The 17,648-nt window shown below is 34.8% G+C and overlaps 1 protein-coding gene across 2 annotated transcripts in view; it reads right to left on the bottom strand.

Annotated features, from left to right (window-relative positions):
- The window catches only part of DPP10 (dipeptidyl peptidase like 10), an 800,949-nt gene that overhangs the window by 100,977 nt on the left and 682,324 nt on the right, over window positions 1–17,648 (bottom strand). For both annotated transcript variants that reach the window (XM_070768724.1, XM_070768732.1), the window contains exon 11: window positions 9,366–9,489. In XM_070768724.1, the coding sequence (XP_070624825.1) occupies window positions 9,366–9,489 (124 nt within the window). The remainder of the gene's footprint in view (window positions 1–9,365; window positions 9,490–17,648) is intronic.

Genomic DNA, 17,648 nt, shown 5'->3' with positions numbered 1-17,648 from the left:
TCTCCCATTGTTTAGGTTGGCTTTTCATTTTGTTGACTTCTTCTTTGTTGTACATAGGCTTTCTAATTTGACATTTGTACATTTATTTTTTTGTTGTGCTTTAGATGTCATATCCAACAATCCAATCCCAAGATCAAAGTCAAGAAAGTTTCCCCCTTTGTTTTCTCCAAGGATTTCTATGGATTCAGGTCTGTTACTTAAGTCTTTAGGCTTCCCAGGTGGCACGGTGGTAAAGAATCTGCCTGTCTACTCAGGAGACCCAAGAGACCCAGGTTTGATCCCTGGATTGGGAAGATCTCCTAGAGTAGGAAATGGCAACCCACTCCAGTATTCTTGCCTGAAAAATTCTATGGACAGAGAAGTCTGGCGGGCTACAGTCCATGGGGTCACAAAGAGTCTGACATGGCTGAGCACACACACACACACACACACACACATTTAAGTCTTTAATTCATTTGATTTCATTTTCTGTAAGTGGTGTAAATAGGGTCCAATTTCATCCTTCTGCAGTGGTTATACAGTTTTCTCAGCACCATTTCTTGAAGAGACTGTCCTCTTCTTATTGCATGTTCATGGCTCCTTTATCAAACAGCAGTTGAATACATATGTACCAGTTCATTTCTGGGCTCTCTATTCTGATCCATGGGTATATGTGTCTTTTTATGCCACTGTCATATTGTTTTCATTAACATAACTTTTAAGCATAGTTTGAAAGCTGGGAGCATGATGACTCCAGTTTTGATTTTCTTTCACATGATTGTTCTGCTATTCAGGGTCTTCTATGATTCCATAGAGATTTTATAATCTTTTTTTCTATTTCTGTTAAAAATGCCATTGGAATCTGATTGAGAGAGCATTTAATCTACAAGTGAACATTTTAACACTATTAATTTTTCCATTCTATGAACACAAGATATCTTTCCATTTTTTTCTTTCTCCATTTTTTTATCAATGTCCTATAGTTTTTGATATAAGTATCTTTCACCTCCTAAGATAAATTCATTCCTAAATATTTTATTTTATGCATTCTATTGTAAATGGAATCTTTTTTTATTATTTTGATAGTTTGTTATTGTGTAGAAACAGTACTGATTTATGTATGTTGATTTTGTGTCCTGCAACTTTACTGAATTTATTGATTACATCTAATGGTTTTTAATTAAGTCTTCAGTATTTTCTATGTATGAAATCAACTGCATATAGAAGCAAATTTACTTTTCTCTGTCCAGGTCTGATGTCTTTTATTTCTTTTCTTATCTGAAAAACTTCTTGTACTGTGTTAAACAGGAGTGGTGAGAGTGGACACCCTCATCTTCCTGAGCTTAGAGGAAAAGCTTTTATTTTAGCTTTTCACCACTGAGTCTAAAGTTATCTATACATTTGTTATATGGACTTCATTATGTTGAGGTATATTGCCTTTATATCCACTTTGTTGAGAATTTTTTTTCATGAATGGCTGTTGAATTTTGTTAAACATATTTCATCTATTGAGATGATTTTTATCTTTCATTCTATTAATGTTGTGTATCACAGTTATGAACTTGTATATGTTGAATCATCTTTGCATCTGAGGGATGAATTTCACTTGATCATGGTGTATGATCCTTTTAATATGCTTCTGAAATGAATTTGCTTGTATTTTGTTGAGAACTTTTACATTTATTTGTTATTTCTTGCAGCATCTTTGTCTAGCTTCAGTAGCAGAGGAATGCGAGCCACATAAAATGAGTTTGAATGTATCCCCTCCTCTCTGACATTTGGGAAGTGTTTGAAAGGATTAGTGTTTATTCTTCTTTAAGTACTTGGTAATTTTCACCAGTGAAGTCATCTGGTTCTGGGCTTTTCTTTGTTGGGAGGATTTTTATTTCTGATCAATCTCTTTAGTAGTAACTGGTCTATTCAGGTTTTCTATTTTTTCATGATTCAGTCTTCATAGGTTTAATGTTCTTAGAAATTTATCCATTTCCTCTTGGTTTTCCAATAAATTGGCATGTAATTTTTCATAGCCATCTTCTATGAACTTCTGTATTTCTGAAATATCTATGTCAATTATTATGTTCTCTCTTTCATTCATATATATATATATATATGTGTGTGTGTATATATATATGTATGTATGTATTAGTCTTGTCTCTTTTTTGGCCAGTCTGGCTAAAGGTTTGCCAAAATTGTTTATATTTTCAAAGAACCAGGTCTTAATTTTATTATTTTATTAAATTGTTTTCCAACTCTCCATTTCATTTATTTGTGCTATAATCTTTATTTTTCCTTCCTGCTGCTAATTTGGGGCTAAATTTATTCTTTTTCTAGTTATTTGAAATAAAAAGTTACGCTGTTTTTTGGACAGCTTTCTATTTCCTTGATGTGTGTGTTAATAGCTATATACTTTCTTCTTAGACCTCCTTTAAATAATTCCCATAAGTTTTGGTATATTGTGTTTCCATTACTGTTTGGGTCAAGATACTTTTCTATTTCCCTCCTTATTTTTCATTTGATTCACTGGTTGTTCAAGAGTGTGTTGTTTACTTTTCATATATTTATGTTTTCTCCAATTTTCTTCCTGTATTGATTTCTAGTTTCATATCACTGTGGTAAGAAAAGAAAAAAAAGCATGATTTTAATCTTTAATTTGCTGAGACTTGTTTTGTGGCATAACATATAATCTATCCTATAAAAAGTTCCATGTGTGCCTGAGAAGAATGTGTATTCTGATGCTGTTGCATGGGAGTGTTCTATATGTGTCTATTAACTCCACTTGGTCTATAGCATTGTTAAAATCAACTATTATCTTTATTCCCTCAATGATACATCCATTGTTGAGATAGGATGGCATTCTAGACAGGTCAGCTGTTATCATCTTGTCCAGGAAGATGGAGTTTGCTACTGGGGTCTATTTTGGGACAAAACCACTTCTGAAACTCTGAGGTGTATGTGTTGTTAGATAGGACTTGCTTGATTGTCTGTACAAGCTTCACTGTAGGATGAGCTCTACTATTGCTCCCATCAAACTTCCTAGTGAGCTGGATTGGGAAGTATAGTAGACAGGGCTATAAATTAGCTTCCTTATCCAGGGAGGGTTGGAGAGTGGGCTCCAATGCCAGCAGAGCACATTGTAAGGGACTCCAAATCAGGCAAATCTGAACAATGAGTTTCCTGAGAAGACAGGGACAGTGGTTTTGTTCTGTAGGTGGGTATAGAAGGCTGGATGTACTGTTCAAATACCACTGTAAGTGAGGATATAGGACAGGTTATGCAGCATCCTGGGCGCTCTGGTTAGGTTTACCAGTTGGGTGGGGCTAGCGGTTGTATTGAGCATTGAATTAGCTTCAATGCTCAATTCAATGTATTGAGGATATGAAGTAGCTTCTTTACCTGGGTGAGTCCACAGACTAGGACCCAAGATTGGCAAGGCTACTGTTTAAAGACTGAATCATGCTAAACTGTGCACCAAGCTCCCTGGCAAGACAAGCATTAGTTTTGGATCTGCAGAAGGGCAAACCACTGGCTGTGTTTACTGATCACTCTGGTGCCACTGGGCAATATAGGTTTCCTGATCAGACAGTCCTGAGCTGCACTCAGTAGTAGACAGAGCTATGAACTAGCTTCTTTCTGCAGGGCTACAAACAGGCTCCAATGTTGACTGTGCTTGCCATTTGGGATCCTGAATTGGATAAAACTGCAAACCTAGTTCCCTGTCTGGATAGGATCACTGTCTTGGCTGTACAGGTGGCAAAGATGCTACTTTGAATTTCTACTTGAGCGCGACCGGGAGAATGAAATGTCTGCCAAGATCTGAGAGCTGATGGCTACAAGTTCCACCCTACCCTTTTCCATCACAATCTGCAGCGGTCTAATCCTCCAAATTCCCCTTCCTGATCCTCCTGAGGCAAGACCCAAGTGAGCCTTCCATGAAGAAATCACAATTCTGGAGGAGCTAGATGTCCACCGTGGACTCTCTTTTTTCCACTGGAGAAACTGTAGGCCTAGAGACACCTCTCAGTGTGGCACACAATACCGGCCTGAGAGGAGGGGGCGGTTATATGGTCAGAGTGTAGCCACTCTTATCTTTTTAATGGGTTCTTTTCAGTCTCTGTGGCCCAGGGGGTGCTTCAGTCTCATCTCCATGTCCTAGGATTTTCACAACAGTGTCCTATATATGGATATTGCTTTTGGTCTTCTCAGAGAGACTAAAGTCTGGAATGATCTATGTTGCCACCTTGATGACACATGTGACTTCTTTTATTTCTTAAATCATTAAAGAAATCCATCACTGAAGCCACTGGTTTCTGGAGTTTTTGTTGTGGGAAGATTTCTGATCATGGAATTTAATTTCTCTAATTGATATGGAACTATTTCAATGTTTTTCTTCTTCATATATGTCATTTTTGGTCATTTTTACCTTTTGAATGGTATTTTTCATATCATATCCTCAAGAATTTATGGCATACAACTTGTTTATTACATCAAAATATTTATTTGCACTATATGATATCCACTTTCTTTTTTTATTGAGGTTATAGTTGATTTACAAAATTAGTTTTTAAGTACACAACAGTGTTATAAAATCTTTATACTCCATTTAAACTTATTATAAAATATTGACTATACTCCTTTGCTGTAAAATATATCCTTGTGGCTTATTTATAATAGTAGTTTGCACCTCTCAGTTCTATGTCTCCACTGGTAACCACTAGTTTGTTCTCTGTATCTGTGAGTCTATAACTGTTTTGTTATATTCATTCATTTGTTTTATGTTTTAGGATTCCCGTATAAGACATAATACACAGCAATTTTCTTTCTCTGTCAGATTTATTTTCCCAAGTATAATACCCTCCTGGTTGATCCACATTACTGTAAATGGCATCATTTCTTTTTTATGACCGAGCAGAATTCTATTATGTGTATATACTCTGATTAAACAACTTAGGTTTCTTTCCTATTTTGTCTATTGTAGATAATGCTATTATGAAGAATGGAATGCATGTATATATTCAAATTAGCATTTGGGGGTTTTTATTTTACATATAGATATATATACACCCAAGAGTATATTGCTGGGTCATATCATAGTTTTGTTTTTAGTTTTCTGAGGAACCTCATACTGTTTTCCAAGTGACTACACCAATTTATACTCTTACCAACAGCGTACAAGTGTTTGCTTTTCACCACATCCTCCTGAACATTTTTTTTAATAGCTATTCTGATAGGTGTGAGGTGGTATCTCATTGTGGTTTTGATTGGCTTATTGATGATTAGCAATGTTGAACATACTTTCATGTGTCTGTTGGCCATCTGGAGGTTTTCTTTTGGAAATTGTCTATTGGGGCCTTCTGACCAATTTTTAATCAGGCTTTTTTTTTTTTAATATATTAACTTTTATGAGCTGTTTGTATATCTTCTGTATTAATCCCTTATGAGTCATAGCATTTGCAGATACTTTCTCTCATGCACCAGATAATCTTTTAATTTTGTGAATGGTTTCTTTTGCTGTGCAAAAGATTTTAAGTTGAATTAGATCTCATTTAAATTTTTTTTTTTAATTTCTTTCACTTCAGGAGACATTTTAAAAAAATATTGGTACAATTTATGTCAAAGAGTGTTCTGCTTATGTTTTCTTCTAGGAGTTTTAGGGTTTCAGGCCTTATATTTAGGTCATTAATCCATTTTGAGTTTATTTGTGTATACTAAGTGAGGAAATGTTCTAATCTCACTCTTTTATATGTTGCTTTCTCCAGCACCACTTGTTGAAGAGATTTTCTTTTCTCCACTATATATTCTTGCCTCTTTTGCTGTGGATTAATTGACCTTAAGTGTGTGGGTTTCTTTCCAGCCTATCTATTCTATTCCACTGATCATGTCTAGTGTGTGCCAATACCATTCTGGTTTGATTGCTGTAGCTTTGCAGTATCATCTGAAGTCAAGAAAGTGTGATGCTTCCAGCTCTGTTCCTCTTTCTCAAGATTATTTTGGCTGCCTGGAGGCCTTCTGTCTTTTCATACAAATTTCAAAGTTATTAGTTCTAATTCTGTGAAAAATGCCCTCAATATATCCATTGGAACTCTTTCACCTTGAAACTGGCACTTTGTGAGGTGTTTCTTTTTTCAGTACAGTTAAGTATTCATCAGGTTTTCATCTTTTAAAAATAATTTTTGCTTTCACTGATTTTCTCTATAGACTATTTTGTGTTTATTTGTGATTTTATTTTTATATTTCATTCTTTCTAATTGCTTTGAACTAAATTTATACTTCTTTCTCTAGCTTCATAACTTAGAGCTTAATCATTGATTGAATACCTTCTTCCTTTTCTAATATAAGCATTTAAAGATATAAACTCCATTTTAATGTAGATCATTTTCTTCATCCACATAATAATAGTTTGACAAGTTATTTTTTCATTGTGCTTGAATTCTAATTTTTTTTGTGATTTTCCTTTAACTTATGAGTTATTAGGAACATTTTTAAAATTTTCAAATATTTTCCAAATATTCTTTAGTTGCAGGCATGCTGGGTTGCTTCAGTCATGTCTGACTCTGTTTGATCATGTGCATTATAACCCTCCAGGCTCCTTTATCCATGGGATTCTTTAGGCAAGAATAGTGGAGTGGGTTGCCATACTCTTCTCCAGTTAACACTCGTTAACAATTTCTAATTTAATTCTCTTATAGTCAAACAATATACTCTGCTTGATTTCAGCTTCTGCATTTTGAGACTTGTGAATATTTCCTTTGTACTCAAAAGGACTGTTGATTATATAGTCGTTGAATGAAATTTTCCTAAATATCAATATAAGTTGTTAGTATTGTCTGAATCCTTTACTATATTTATGGACTTTTTGATTACTTATTTCTTCCAATACACTGAAAATCATATTTAAGTCCCTAAGTATATTTCTATTTCTTATTTAGCTTTGTCAGCTTTTGATTATAAATTTTGCTTATGTATTTAGAATCCTTATTATTAGATACATAGGTATTTAGAATTGTTATAGCTTCCTAATCAATTGACACTGTATCATTATTAAATTATTCTGTTAATATTAAAACTTTTATTTCTCTATTTCTCGAAAAGCTCAAAACTAGAGTGGATTTTATTTTACTCCCACATTTATCATATTTGGCACCTGTACTTCCCTAATTTTGATCTGAGTTTTCATCTGATATCATGTGTTTTAGCTTAAATAACTCTCTTTCCTGCAGATCTACTTTTGATGAATTATTTCAGTTCCTGTTTATCTGAATCTATCATCATTTGTCTTCATTTTTGCAGGGTATTTTCATAGGATGTAGACTTTTAGTTTGATACATTTTTTCCTTCAGTCCTTTAACAATGTCTTTCCATTGCTTTCTGGTTTGCATTGTTTCTGGTGAAACAGAAGCAGTATTACTCATCATTATATTTCACAATATGTAACGTGCTTTTTCTCCCAGGATACTTAAATTTTTTTTTAATCTTTTGTTTGAAATAATTTATGTAGTATGTGATGACATATTTTATCTTTATTTTGAGATTTGCTGACTTCTTGGATATATGGATTAATGGTTTTTCATCAAATTTGAGATATTTAAGTCAGTGTTTCTTATATATTTCCAACCCCAATAACTCAAAATTTGCCTTCTGTATACATAATTGAACTTATATACCAGTTTATATTGTTTTATAGGTAATTAAGGCTTTGTTCATTTTTTTCCCCAGCCTTTTTCCCTTAGGAATTTTGTTTGAATTATTTCTGTGTCTCCTACTATCACAGATTCTAACTTGTTGATAAGTTCATCCAAGCAATTTTTAATTTCAGACACTGTATTTTTCAGTCCCTGAAATTCCATTGTTCTATTTTCATAGTTTTTATTTAGCTACTGAGATTTTTCATCTGTTTACTAATTATAGCCACTCTTTAACTTGTTAAAAAAAAAACAGGTGAAAGCTTTTATTTTTTTTTTTAAGTTTGTTTGTTAATTCCAATATCTACATCCTTTATAAGTCTGCTACTTATTTTGGGGGAGGTGGGTGAGTTATGTTTTCTATGTTTCTAGGTATATAACATATTTTAATTGTATGATTGATATCGTGAATGCTGTTTTGAGAATTCATTTTTATATTTTTTGAAGAGTAGACTTTGTTCTGTCAGGCAGCTAGTTCATAAGCAAATGAATTCAATTCCTTCAAGGTTTAATTTGAAGGTTTATTATAAGGAGTTTACAGTAGTTTTATTCCTAATACTTTTTCTTTCTGGGCTCTGAGTTGAACTCAGGGCTTTTACTGAAAGATCTATTTTTGCTGTTCATTGCTCCAAAGTCTCCAAGCATTGTGCAACTTGCATATTCTCTATTTGCTTCTCTTTCTGAGATAGGCCCTTTACCTACACAGCTAAGTACTGAGATAAAGACTTAAGAGATCCTTTACATAGTTTGCTGAAGTTCTTTTCTATATAGCTCCCATCCTGTGGTACTTATCCTGCAAATTTCAGCCACCACAATAGCCTCAAACTAATTCTCCCTGTCTTAATGAATCAGTTGTGCTTTTCTTGGATGCCATTCCTTTACAATGTGCCGCAAATGTGTCACCAGTAGGAAACTACAGGTTTATTTCACCTTTCATGCCTCAATTGTCTTATTGTCCAATATCTGACTATAGTTGTTTAATGAATTTTGTAAAGTTTTAGAATTGATTTCTGTAGAGATACTAGGCTGGCAACATTTACTCCATCATATCCAGAAGCATAAGTCTGAAAATTTTGTTGTTAAATAATTGAGAATTCTTTATCAAGTAACCAATATGTATTATAATAATTTAAACTTATTCAAGTACCTCCTTTATTAAGGATCTTAAAAACTATATGTATAGAATCAATTGAATATTTTATAAATATGATTATAGAATTTAAATACAATATACTTTCAAAAGTATTTAAGAATATGTTTGTTTGTTTGTTTACTATTTTCGATTAATTTAAAGACAGAGACACTTTTTTAGAAGACTAATCTGAACTACAGAAAATCACTGAATCTTTTGGAGTGTGTTTAAAAAAGACAGAAAAGAAACATCCCATGTTCTCAAGTTAATCACTGTCAAAATGTAGAGAGAAAGCTCATATTTGAGAATGAAACTAACATGGCTTGGACTATCTTTTATATATAGGAATTCATTGTTTTAAAGCCTAGTTTATTCTCTTTGGATTATCATCTGTATTTCTTACTTCAAAGTATGTAAGACGTATGAATTAAAGTATACACTGCTAACAGAATGACTATTCTACTACCTTCGGAGTTAAATACTGAAGTCTTTGCACAAATGACTGTTTAATTTTCCTTTGAGAGGTAGCATAAAAGATTTTATTTTAAGCATAAAGAAAATCAAATCATACTCACTCTGCTACAAGCACCAGTAGTGGTCTCACAGACTGTGAGGATGGAGATGTTCTGAGGTCGATTCAACCATCTGACCACCGTCTTGGTGTTGCTTACCCATTTAACCATAGTGATATAGTATTCTCTAGTTTGGAAACAAAATTAGAATTTACATTTAGAGCCAGAGAACCTGCATAGTTCCAAAAATTATACTTGTTATTTTATATACAGAATAAAGGAAACACTTTAAGGATGTCATGTTACATTAATATATATATATATATACATGTGCTTCTTCAAGTATTGACATATATAAATACAAATTATGTGTATGCATATATATGTAAACATGTGCACATTTACAAATATACAGAAAATCTGAGATTAATTTTAAAACTGAATGATTTCACAGAAGGAACATTTTAGAAAAATAAAAATAATCAAAATGCTACACCTTTATAAATAATTTGTTAATTTTTGTTGATTAGTACAGTACTAACATATGTGCAAAATAAGTAAAAACTTTCTAAGCTATATTCTATTTTACTTTTTCAAAAATATTCAATAATAAATTAAAATGCAAATCTTATTATTGATTTAATAATTATTTCTTAGGTATGACTTCCATGTCATCTCACTTTATCCATGGGGACTTGAGATACAGAGTCATGAATAGTTTGTTTTGGTCTTTTTGCTTGTGGGACAAGGGCCACTCTCAATCTTATTTATAATACTTCCTACAATTTTGCTTTTCTAGCTTATTCATTTGAAAAAGTTTAAAGCATACAAAGAATCAAATGGAGAGTAATGAAGGGCTACTGAATTTTAGGTATATTGAGGATGCTAATTATGATGACTATGATGTCCTCAGACTGGTTGTGGACTGGGGAAAGTTATATTTTTCCCTTACAGTTTATATTTTTTCATTAGAGAGTCTATGTTTGGAAATTTACATAGTATGTCACAAAATCCCCCTATCCACACATAACAAATGCACTCATCCATAATTCAATTTATGATAAGAAAAATTTAACAAAATTGCCCAGTTTAAGAATATATGGGATGCTTTAGAAATGGTTTGAAAAATGCCATCCATGTATATTATGTTAAAATTAATCCATCAGATTTTTATATGACTTAGAAGAAAAACACTTATGAAAGAAAAACCTTCTGTCCTTAGACACATCTGGGTTAGACATTCAACTACCTGAATCTCACATTATTAACATTATTGAGTAGTTAGTGCTATCTCTAGAAAATGTGTTAGCCCATCAAAGAGAAAAAAATATCAGTGGAAAGACAAGCATAACTTGTTACACAGTGAATCCTGCCATATCTTCTTCAACAAGCTCTTCAAGGCACCCAGTAGCTTTCACAACCAGGTGAGTCCCACATGAAAATTGCCTAGAAACTTAGTGAAGTCATAGAATAAAGTTCCCTCAATAAAGTTAACAAAGCAACTTTGAATAAAATATGCAACTGATTTAGGATTAATCTTTGGCCAAATCAATGGAACTTGTAATTCTTAAAAAATCTCTCTCTATATATATATCTATATCTTGTTCATTTTCACTATGCTTTATTTTAAACTGATTTATTTTACATGTATTATGTTTGGCAGTATGAATACTAAAAAGGAAAAAAATATAAGCATCAGCTTTTAAGAAATACTTAGACATTTTAGCATGGAGAAGAATGATAATGCATACTATAATCAATCAGGAAAAAATGCTGAATTGAGATAATATATATTTATCATTAATTGGCATAAAAGTTCAAAACTGAAGGAAAACAAATTTGATTGTTACAAACAACTGATCCTAGATTGCAAAATCAAAGTGCCCATATTTATTGAAAAATGATGCCAGATGGAAGAATTTTATAAATGATCAGAAATTTGTCTCAATTAACTAAAGTGAGTGGTAGTATACTTTGTGCCAAATGAGAACTAACATGAATTATTTTTAAAATAGATAACAACAGGAACAACAAATAAAATTTAAATATTCATTTTGAGTGTTTTTCCTTTCAATATACTCCTCAAGTGAAATGTTTTAAGAACATATTTGCAATGTCTTCCCAGATATTGATACATTATATTTTTACCTATGATAGGAAATCTTGACTTAAAAGAAAATTTTTATTTATAAAAACAATTAAAATTCAAATAAAAACAAAATTCAACTGGTGCAAATTTGGTGAATAAATGATTTTTAAAAGGAAATTAACTTAGGTGTAAAATTAAGTTAAAAATTATTATTTATAGTCATACCACTTATATTTCTCTTTGATCAAATAATATTATTTTGTGCATTTGTGCATAATGTGTCTTATGTTCATAAGCAAAATTTAGTCTTATGTGAGACATTTTAGTACATATATTCATAAGGATTAGAGTTCTCCACAAAATAAAACTTGTAAAGTTCATTGGGATAATTTCAAACCATTGAAATCTCCATGATAAAGTGTTGGAAATACCCAAAATGAAAGATAAAGTGGAACTTGACACCTAAAAAGGGGAGGGCAGATCACATGCCATATTCTTTCTTTCTTTGTTTCAAGATCCTAGGTGCACATCTCCTTATGATTCATAAAGACTTTTTCAGTTTGCATGTAAATATTTAGGGTTGCTCTGAATGAGGAAGTAAGGACATGCCCTTACCTGAAAATGCCACACTATTTGGCCTGCCTGTTGCAAATGTGGCTGTCCTCCTGGAACTTCATCTCATGAACACATTAGATCTGGTGTCCCACAACCTGTGGCCAGCAAAACTGTCCCTTCCTTCTAACTGGCTTTCCTGCTTGTTCCTAGTCTCCGTGGCTCTGGATTACCCAGGAAGTCCTCAAGGATCTCTCTGGTCCTCTTGAGCCACAGAGACAGAGACAAGCAGATTAGAGGGATTGCACTCAAGTAAAGAAAGACTTTCTACTAGCTGGGTGGTCTGGTACAGGAGATCTAATTGTTCACAAGGGTGTGTGAAATGGAGGTGCCAGCATCACCAGCAGACAGGTGCCAGTCACACCTGTGTTTTCACTGGCTTCCTGTCCAATCACTCCCCTTTGTTCACAACAATCTTTGTGCAAATATGCTCACATGCTTCCAGATAATCCAAGATCTCTGCCCATTAATGTATTGTGATGACATTCATGACTAACTCACAGCTAGGTCCTCTGTTGCTGCTGCTAAGTCACTTCAGTCGTATCCGACTCTGTGTGACCCCATAGATGGCAGCCCACCAGGCTCCCCAGTCCCTGGGATTCTCCAGGCAAGAACACTGGAGTGGGTTGACATTTCCTTCTCCAATGCACGAAAGTGAAAAGTGAAAGTGAAGTCGCTCAGTCGTATCCGACTCCTAGCGACCCCATGGACTGCAGCCTACCAGGCCCCTCCATCCATGGGATTTTCCAGGCAAGAGTACTGGAGTGGGTTGCCATTGCCTTCTCCGAGGTCCTCTGTAGACCTCTGTTATTAATAGTAAATATGCATGACTTATAAGAAGGGTCATTTCCCTAAAAAAGATACATTTATTAATTATATTTTTGGAAGGCATAGACATTCATTGGAAAAATAAGAGATGCAGACTAGATATGCTTCAATTAAATAGGAATAAAAAGCATGGCAGTTTTAAGCCCAGAGTGACAGTGGCAGAGCATCACACGAATGAAACAGTCTGAAAACAATAGGTCACAAAGGCTGAATGAAAAAAGAAAGATTTCAGGTAAACAAAATAATGTCAAAGATGGAGAGTAAGGAGAACCTAAAGATCAACCATTATTTTTATTCTTCAGCCTAGAGATGAATGAACACAGGAGAAGATCACTTCTCCAAAACAGTGTGACAATTCGCTACCATGTAGAAAAATCTACATGACTTATTATTATAAAAAGATTTCCTCTAAAAGTTAATTATATATTTTTAAGTTCATACCTAAATTCTCTAACATCTATGGGGATACTGCACCTAATAAATATGGAAGTATTGCTACTAATGTTGGCACCAATAAACTAATTTGTATATTTATATATCTAATGGGGCTTCTCTGGTGGCTCAGATGGTAAAGAATCCACCTGCAGTGCGGGAGATGTGGGTTCAATGCCTGAGTTGGGAAGATCCCCTGGAGTTGGGCACGGTAACCCACTCCAGTATTCTTGCCTGGAAAAAAATCCATAGACAAAGGAGCCTGGCAAGCTACAGTCCATGGGGTCACAAAGAGTTGGACAAAACTGAGCGACTAAGTACACACCCATATATCTAACAGTTACAAAAATAAAGAGTTTTTGTTAGTTTTGAATGATTTAAGAATACCATGGTAAATAAGATTGGGAAGACAGATAAAGGAAAATAAGTTATAAAGGATACCTAAAGTACCACAAAGGGCTTCCCTGGTGACTCAGATGGTAAAGCATGCACCTGCAATGCGGGAGACCTGGGTACGATCCCTGGGTTGGGAAGATCCCCTGGAGGCAACCCACTCTAGTATTCTTGCCTGGAGAATCCCCCAAAACAGAGGAGCCTGGCAGGCTACAGTCCATGGGGTTGCAAAGAGTTGGACATGACCTAAGCGACTCAGCACACAGCACAAAGTATCACCTAGGGTAAACTCTATGTCCAAAAGACACTGATGCAGTTGAAACAGTTATATAATCTACAATGCATTTGAGAAAAATATGGCAAGTTTTCAGGAAAAGCACAAATAATACTAAGATAAATCATCTTGTATGTATAGGCTTGTGTGTGTGTCTGCATGTGTTTGTGTGTGTGGAGAGAGAGAAAGAGAGAGAAAGACTGAAACACACACACACACACACACACACACACACACACACACACACTATACATACACAAAGAGAAAAAGAGACAGGGACAGAAACAGAACCAGAAACAGAGACAGAAACAGAGACTTTTCACATGGCTTCAGATAAATTATTGTGTATCCTGGTGGACATCTCCAACTCACCCCTAAAGTAATAACCATGATAAATTTCTTAAGGTCAACATTATCCTTAAATCATTTGCATTGAATAGTCTCCATTTGCCAGATCTAGTCTGGAATTTGCCCCTTGCTTCCACGTTTCCAGAGCCTGAACTCGACCAACAGGTTCCCTAGCCCAAGAGAGACCTCTGGAGGAACTCAAAGCTTTAGAGGAGAGGATTCAGTTTTATTCTCTGGACACTCTCCCCCCATTAGGATCTGGTTTGGCAATTACTGAATTGTTCTACCTGCTGGTCCATCCTGTTCTTTTACTACAGGCCTTTTCAGGCTTCTTAAGTGAGTCTGCCCCTTGTTTCTTCAGTCCTGAGGCAGTAAAAGCTTTATGCTATTGCAGACTCTTTTGTTGCATTCCCATCTCTGTGAGTTTCCTTTTAATCCTTCCCATATCTTTGCTACTGCTGCTGCTGTTGCTGCTAAGTCACTTCAGTCGTGTCCGACTCTGTGTGATCCCATAGATGGCAGCCCACCAGGCTCCCCCGTCCCTGGGATTCTCCAGGCAAGAACACTGGAGTGGGTTGCCATTTCCTTCTCCAGTGCATGAAAGTGAAAAGTGAAAGTGAAGTCGCTCAGTCATGTCCGACCCTCAGCGACCCCATGGACTGCAGCCTACCAGGCTCCTCTGTCCATGGGATTTTCCAGGCAAGAGTACTGGAGTGGGGTGCCATTGCCTTCTCCGCATATCTTTGCTAAAGGTCCCTTAATTAATGCATTTCAATTGCACCTCTTGAGTGTGTCATCTTTTTAATTTTCAGAACCCTGACCAATAAATTATGAAAAATGATAACTCTTAGATCTCAAATGTGTATCTAACCAGGGAGGGCACAATAGTTTTCTAGCAAATTTCCATATGGCTAAAATACTGAGTATTAACTATTATAGATACTGAAAATCCTAAAGCAAAATCAAGAGAAAGTGTGAGATTAATTTCCCTTTGATGTGCAGATAAATGTAGCATTCTTTGATTTGCATCATAGAATATTTCTATGTTGTTCATGCTTGTGTGTTTTTAGACCCATTAAACTAACACCTGTGCTTAGAGAGGCTAAATATAGGTGATAGGAAATTGGACTAAAGTGTTCATCAAGAATAAATGAATAAGGAAATGCATAAGGAAACATGAAAACTGAAGCATGGGGAATATTTGAAACACCATTTTGAAGTAAACTTTGATTTTGAGTTTTCCAACAAAAAGAGTAAATTATACACGTGGGCGCATTTCACATGTAACAAATTGCAGCTATATAATTGTTGTGTTGTTGTTTAGTCATTAAGTTGTGTCCAACTCTTTGCAACCCCATGGGCTATAGGCTGCAGGGTCCTATGTCTGTAGGATTTGCCAGGCAAGAATACTGGAGTAGGTTGCCATTTCCTTCTCCAAGTTACATAATTATGGAAGAAAAACAAAACATACTAACATGCTACATATATTGTGTAGATAAGGTATTACCTGACTCTTCCAAATGTAGATCAAATTCATTGCCAGAACAACATACCTGAATTACACTTAAGAACTTTTCCTTCACAGGATGCTTCTTCATTCTTAGAGGGATCTAGTATATCATTCTATATTTCTATATATTGGATTCCCAACATTTAAAGATATGCAATATCTTTTTGCAATGGGTACCTAACTTGATCACATTTTACCTCAAATATTAAAGAGAAATGTGCTTAACTAATACTCTAATAGTGACAACTGATTCCACCTTTAGAAATTTTTGTATTTGATGACACTACTATGTCCTATCTGGTGAATTCATTAGAGAGGCTCTTAAGTAATAGTATCAAGAAAGAAATCTGGACATTATAAAATTGACTTCCATTTTAAAGATTTTAAAAATTAATGAAAATTAGAAATTATTATTTTAAGATGAGGGCATTCAGTCCCAGAGAGAGATAAAGTGACTTATCCAAGGTCATATAGTAAAGTGGTAGTAGAGATATAACTCAGACACTCCAATCCAGTGCCCTTTCTGTTAGTTCAGAGTGCTAAACAAATCAGAGAAAGTATAGATCACAAAACATATCAATAATTTTCATAATCGCTTCATTTGTGTGTAAAACTTTCACTGCTGGTAAACCGAGTTCAGAAGTTGAAGTTTCATCTGATTTGGTCAACCTATACTGTATTCTATATGTCAATTTTGTGATAAAAGTATTTTATCACAATCTAGATGAAATGCTCTATAACTTGAAAGATGTTTTATTTCACTTTCTATCTCTCCTGCCAACTAATCTTAAGATTCTACGTCAAGCATACTTTTACTTTGGACTTCATCTTTTCCATCAATAATAGGAAAAGTCGATACTAGATGGTTAATGGAGGCCTTTCCAGTGGAAGCATTACGTATATTTTTAACAACTCTTCAAGCAGGAAAAATGTCCACAGACTGAAGGCTGCACTATCTGTGAAAACCCCAAATATGATGAAAATTTCCCAAATATGTCAATGGAACACTAAGTGGTATTTCAACTTCAATTAGTCACCCTGTAATTATTTTTGATATTAAAAAAACAAACTATAAGCTTAGTTATATCATTCAATATAGTGTAAATTATATGGTTGGGAAGATCCCCTGGAGAAGAAAATGGCATCCCACTCCAGTACTCTTGCCTGGAAAATCCCATGGATGGAGGAGCCTGGTAGGCTACAGTCCATGGGGTCACAAACAGTCAGACATGACTGAGCGACTTCACTCACTTGTAGTGTAAAATCTCCAGGGATGTTGTAAATTTTCACCAGGTTAAAAATTTGAAAAGTCAATTTACAAGTTTGAGATCACTGTGGATTTCACAATCCACATGATTATTTTATTAGCTGTTCAGTTATTGGAGATTTTACTAATACTAAAATATTGGAGATTTTACTAATATTAAAATGATGCTTTTGATCCATATGATGTATTTCTTTTGTCCCTTCTGCAGGTGCTGCTGCTGCTGCTAAGTCGCTTCAGTCATGTCCGATTCTGTGCGACCCCATAGACGGCAGCCCACCAGGCTCCCCCTTCCCTGGGATTCTCCAGGCAAGAACACTGGAGTGGGTTGCCATTCCCTTCTCCAATGCATGAAAGTGAAGTCACTCAGTCGTGTCCGACTCTTAGCGATCCCATGGGCTACAGCCCACCAGGCTCCTCCATCCATGGGATTTTCCAGGTAAGCGTACTGGAGTGGGGTGCCACTGGCTTCTCTGTACTAGGGCTTAAATAAATGGGATTTTTACGTAGGCTATTTAAAGCAAAATCGCATTAAATTTTTCTGCCTGGAGAATAAAGCTAGGGAATCATTGGCAAGTTAAGAGGGAAAAAGTTGG

Source organism: Bos indicus, chromosome 2 (assembly GCF_029378745.1).
Source record: "Bos indicus isolate NIAB-ARS_2022 breed Sahiwal x Tharparkar chromosome 2, NIAB-ARS_B.indTharparkar_mat_pri_1.0, whole genome shotgun sequence".
Taxonomy (NCBI): domain Eukaryota; kingdom Metazoa; phylum Chordata; class Mammalia; order Artiodactyla; family Bovidae; genus Bos; species Bos indicus.
The sequence above is the reverse complement of the archived record's forward strand: the minus strand, read 5'-3'. Positions and strand labels throughout refer to the sequence as shown.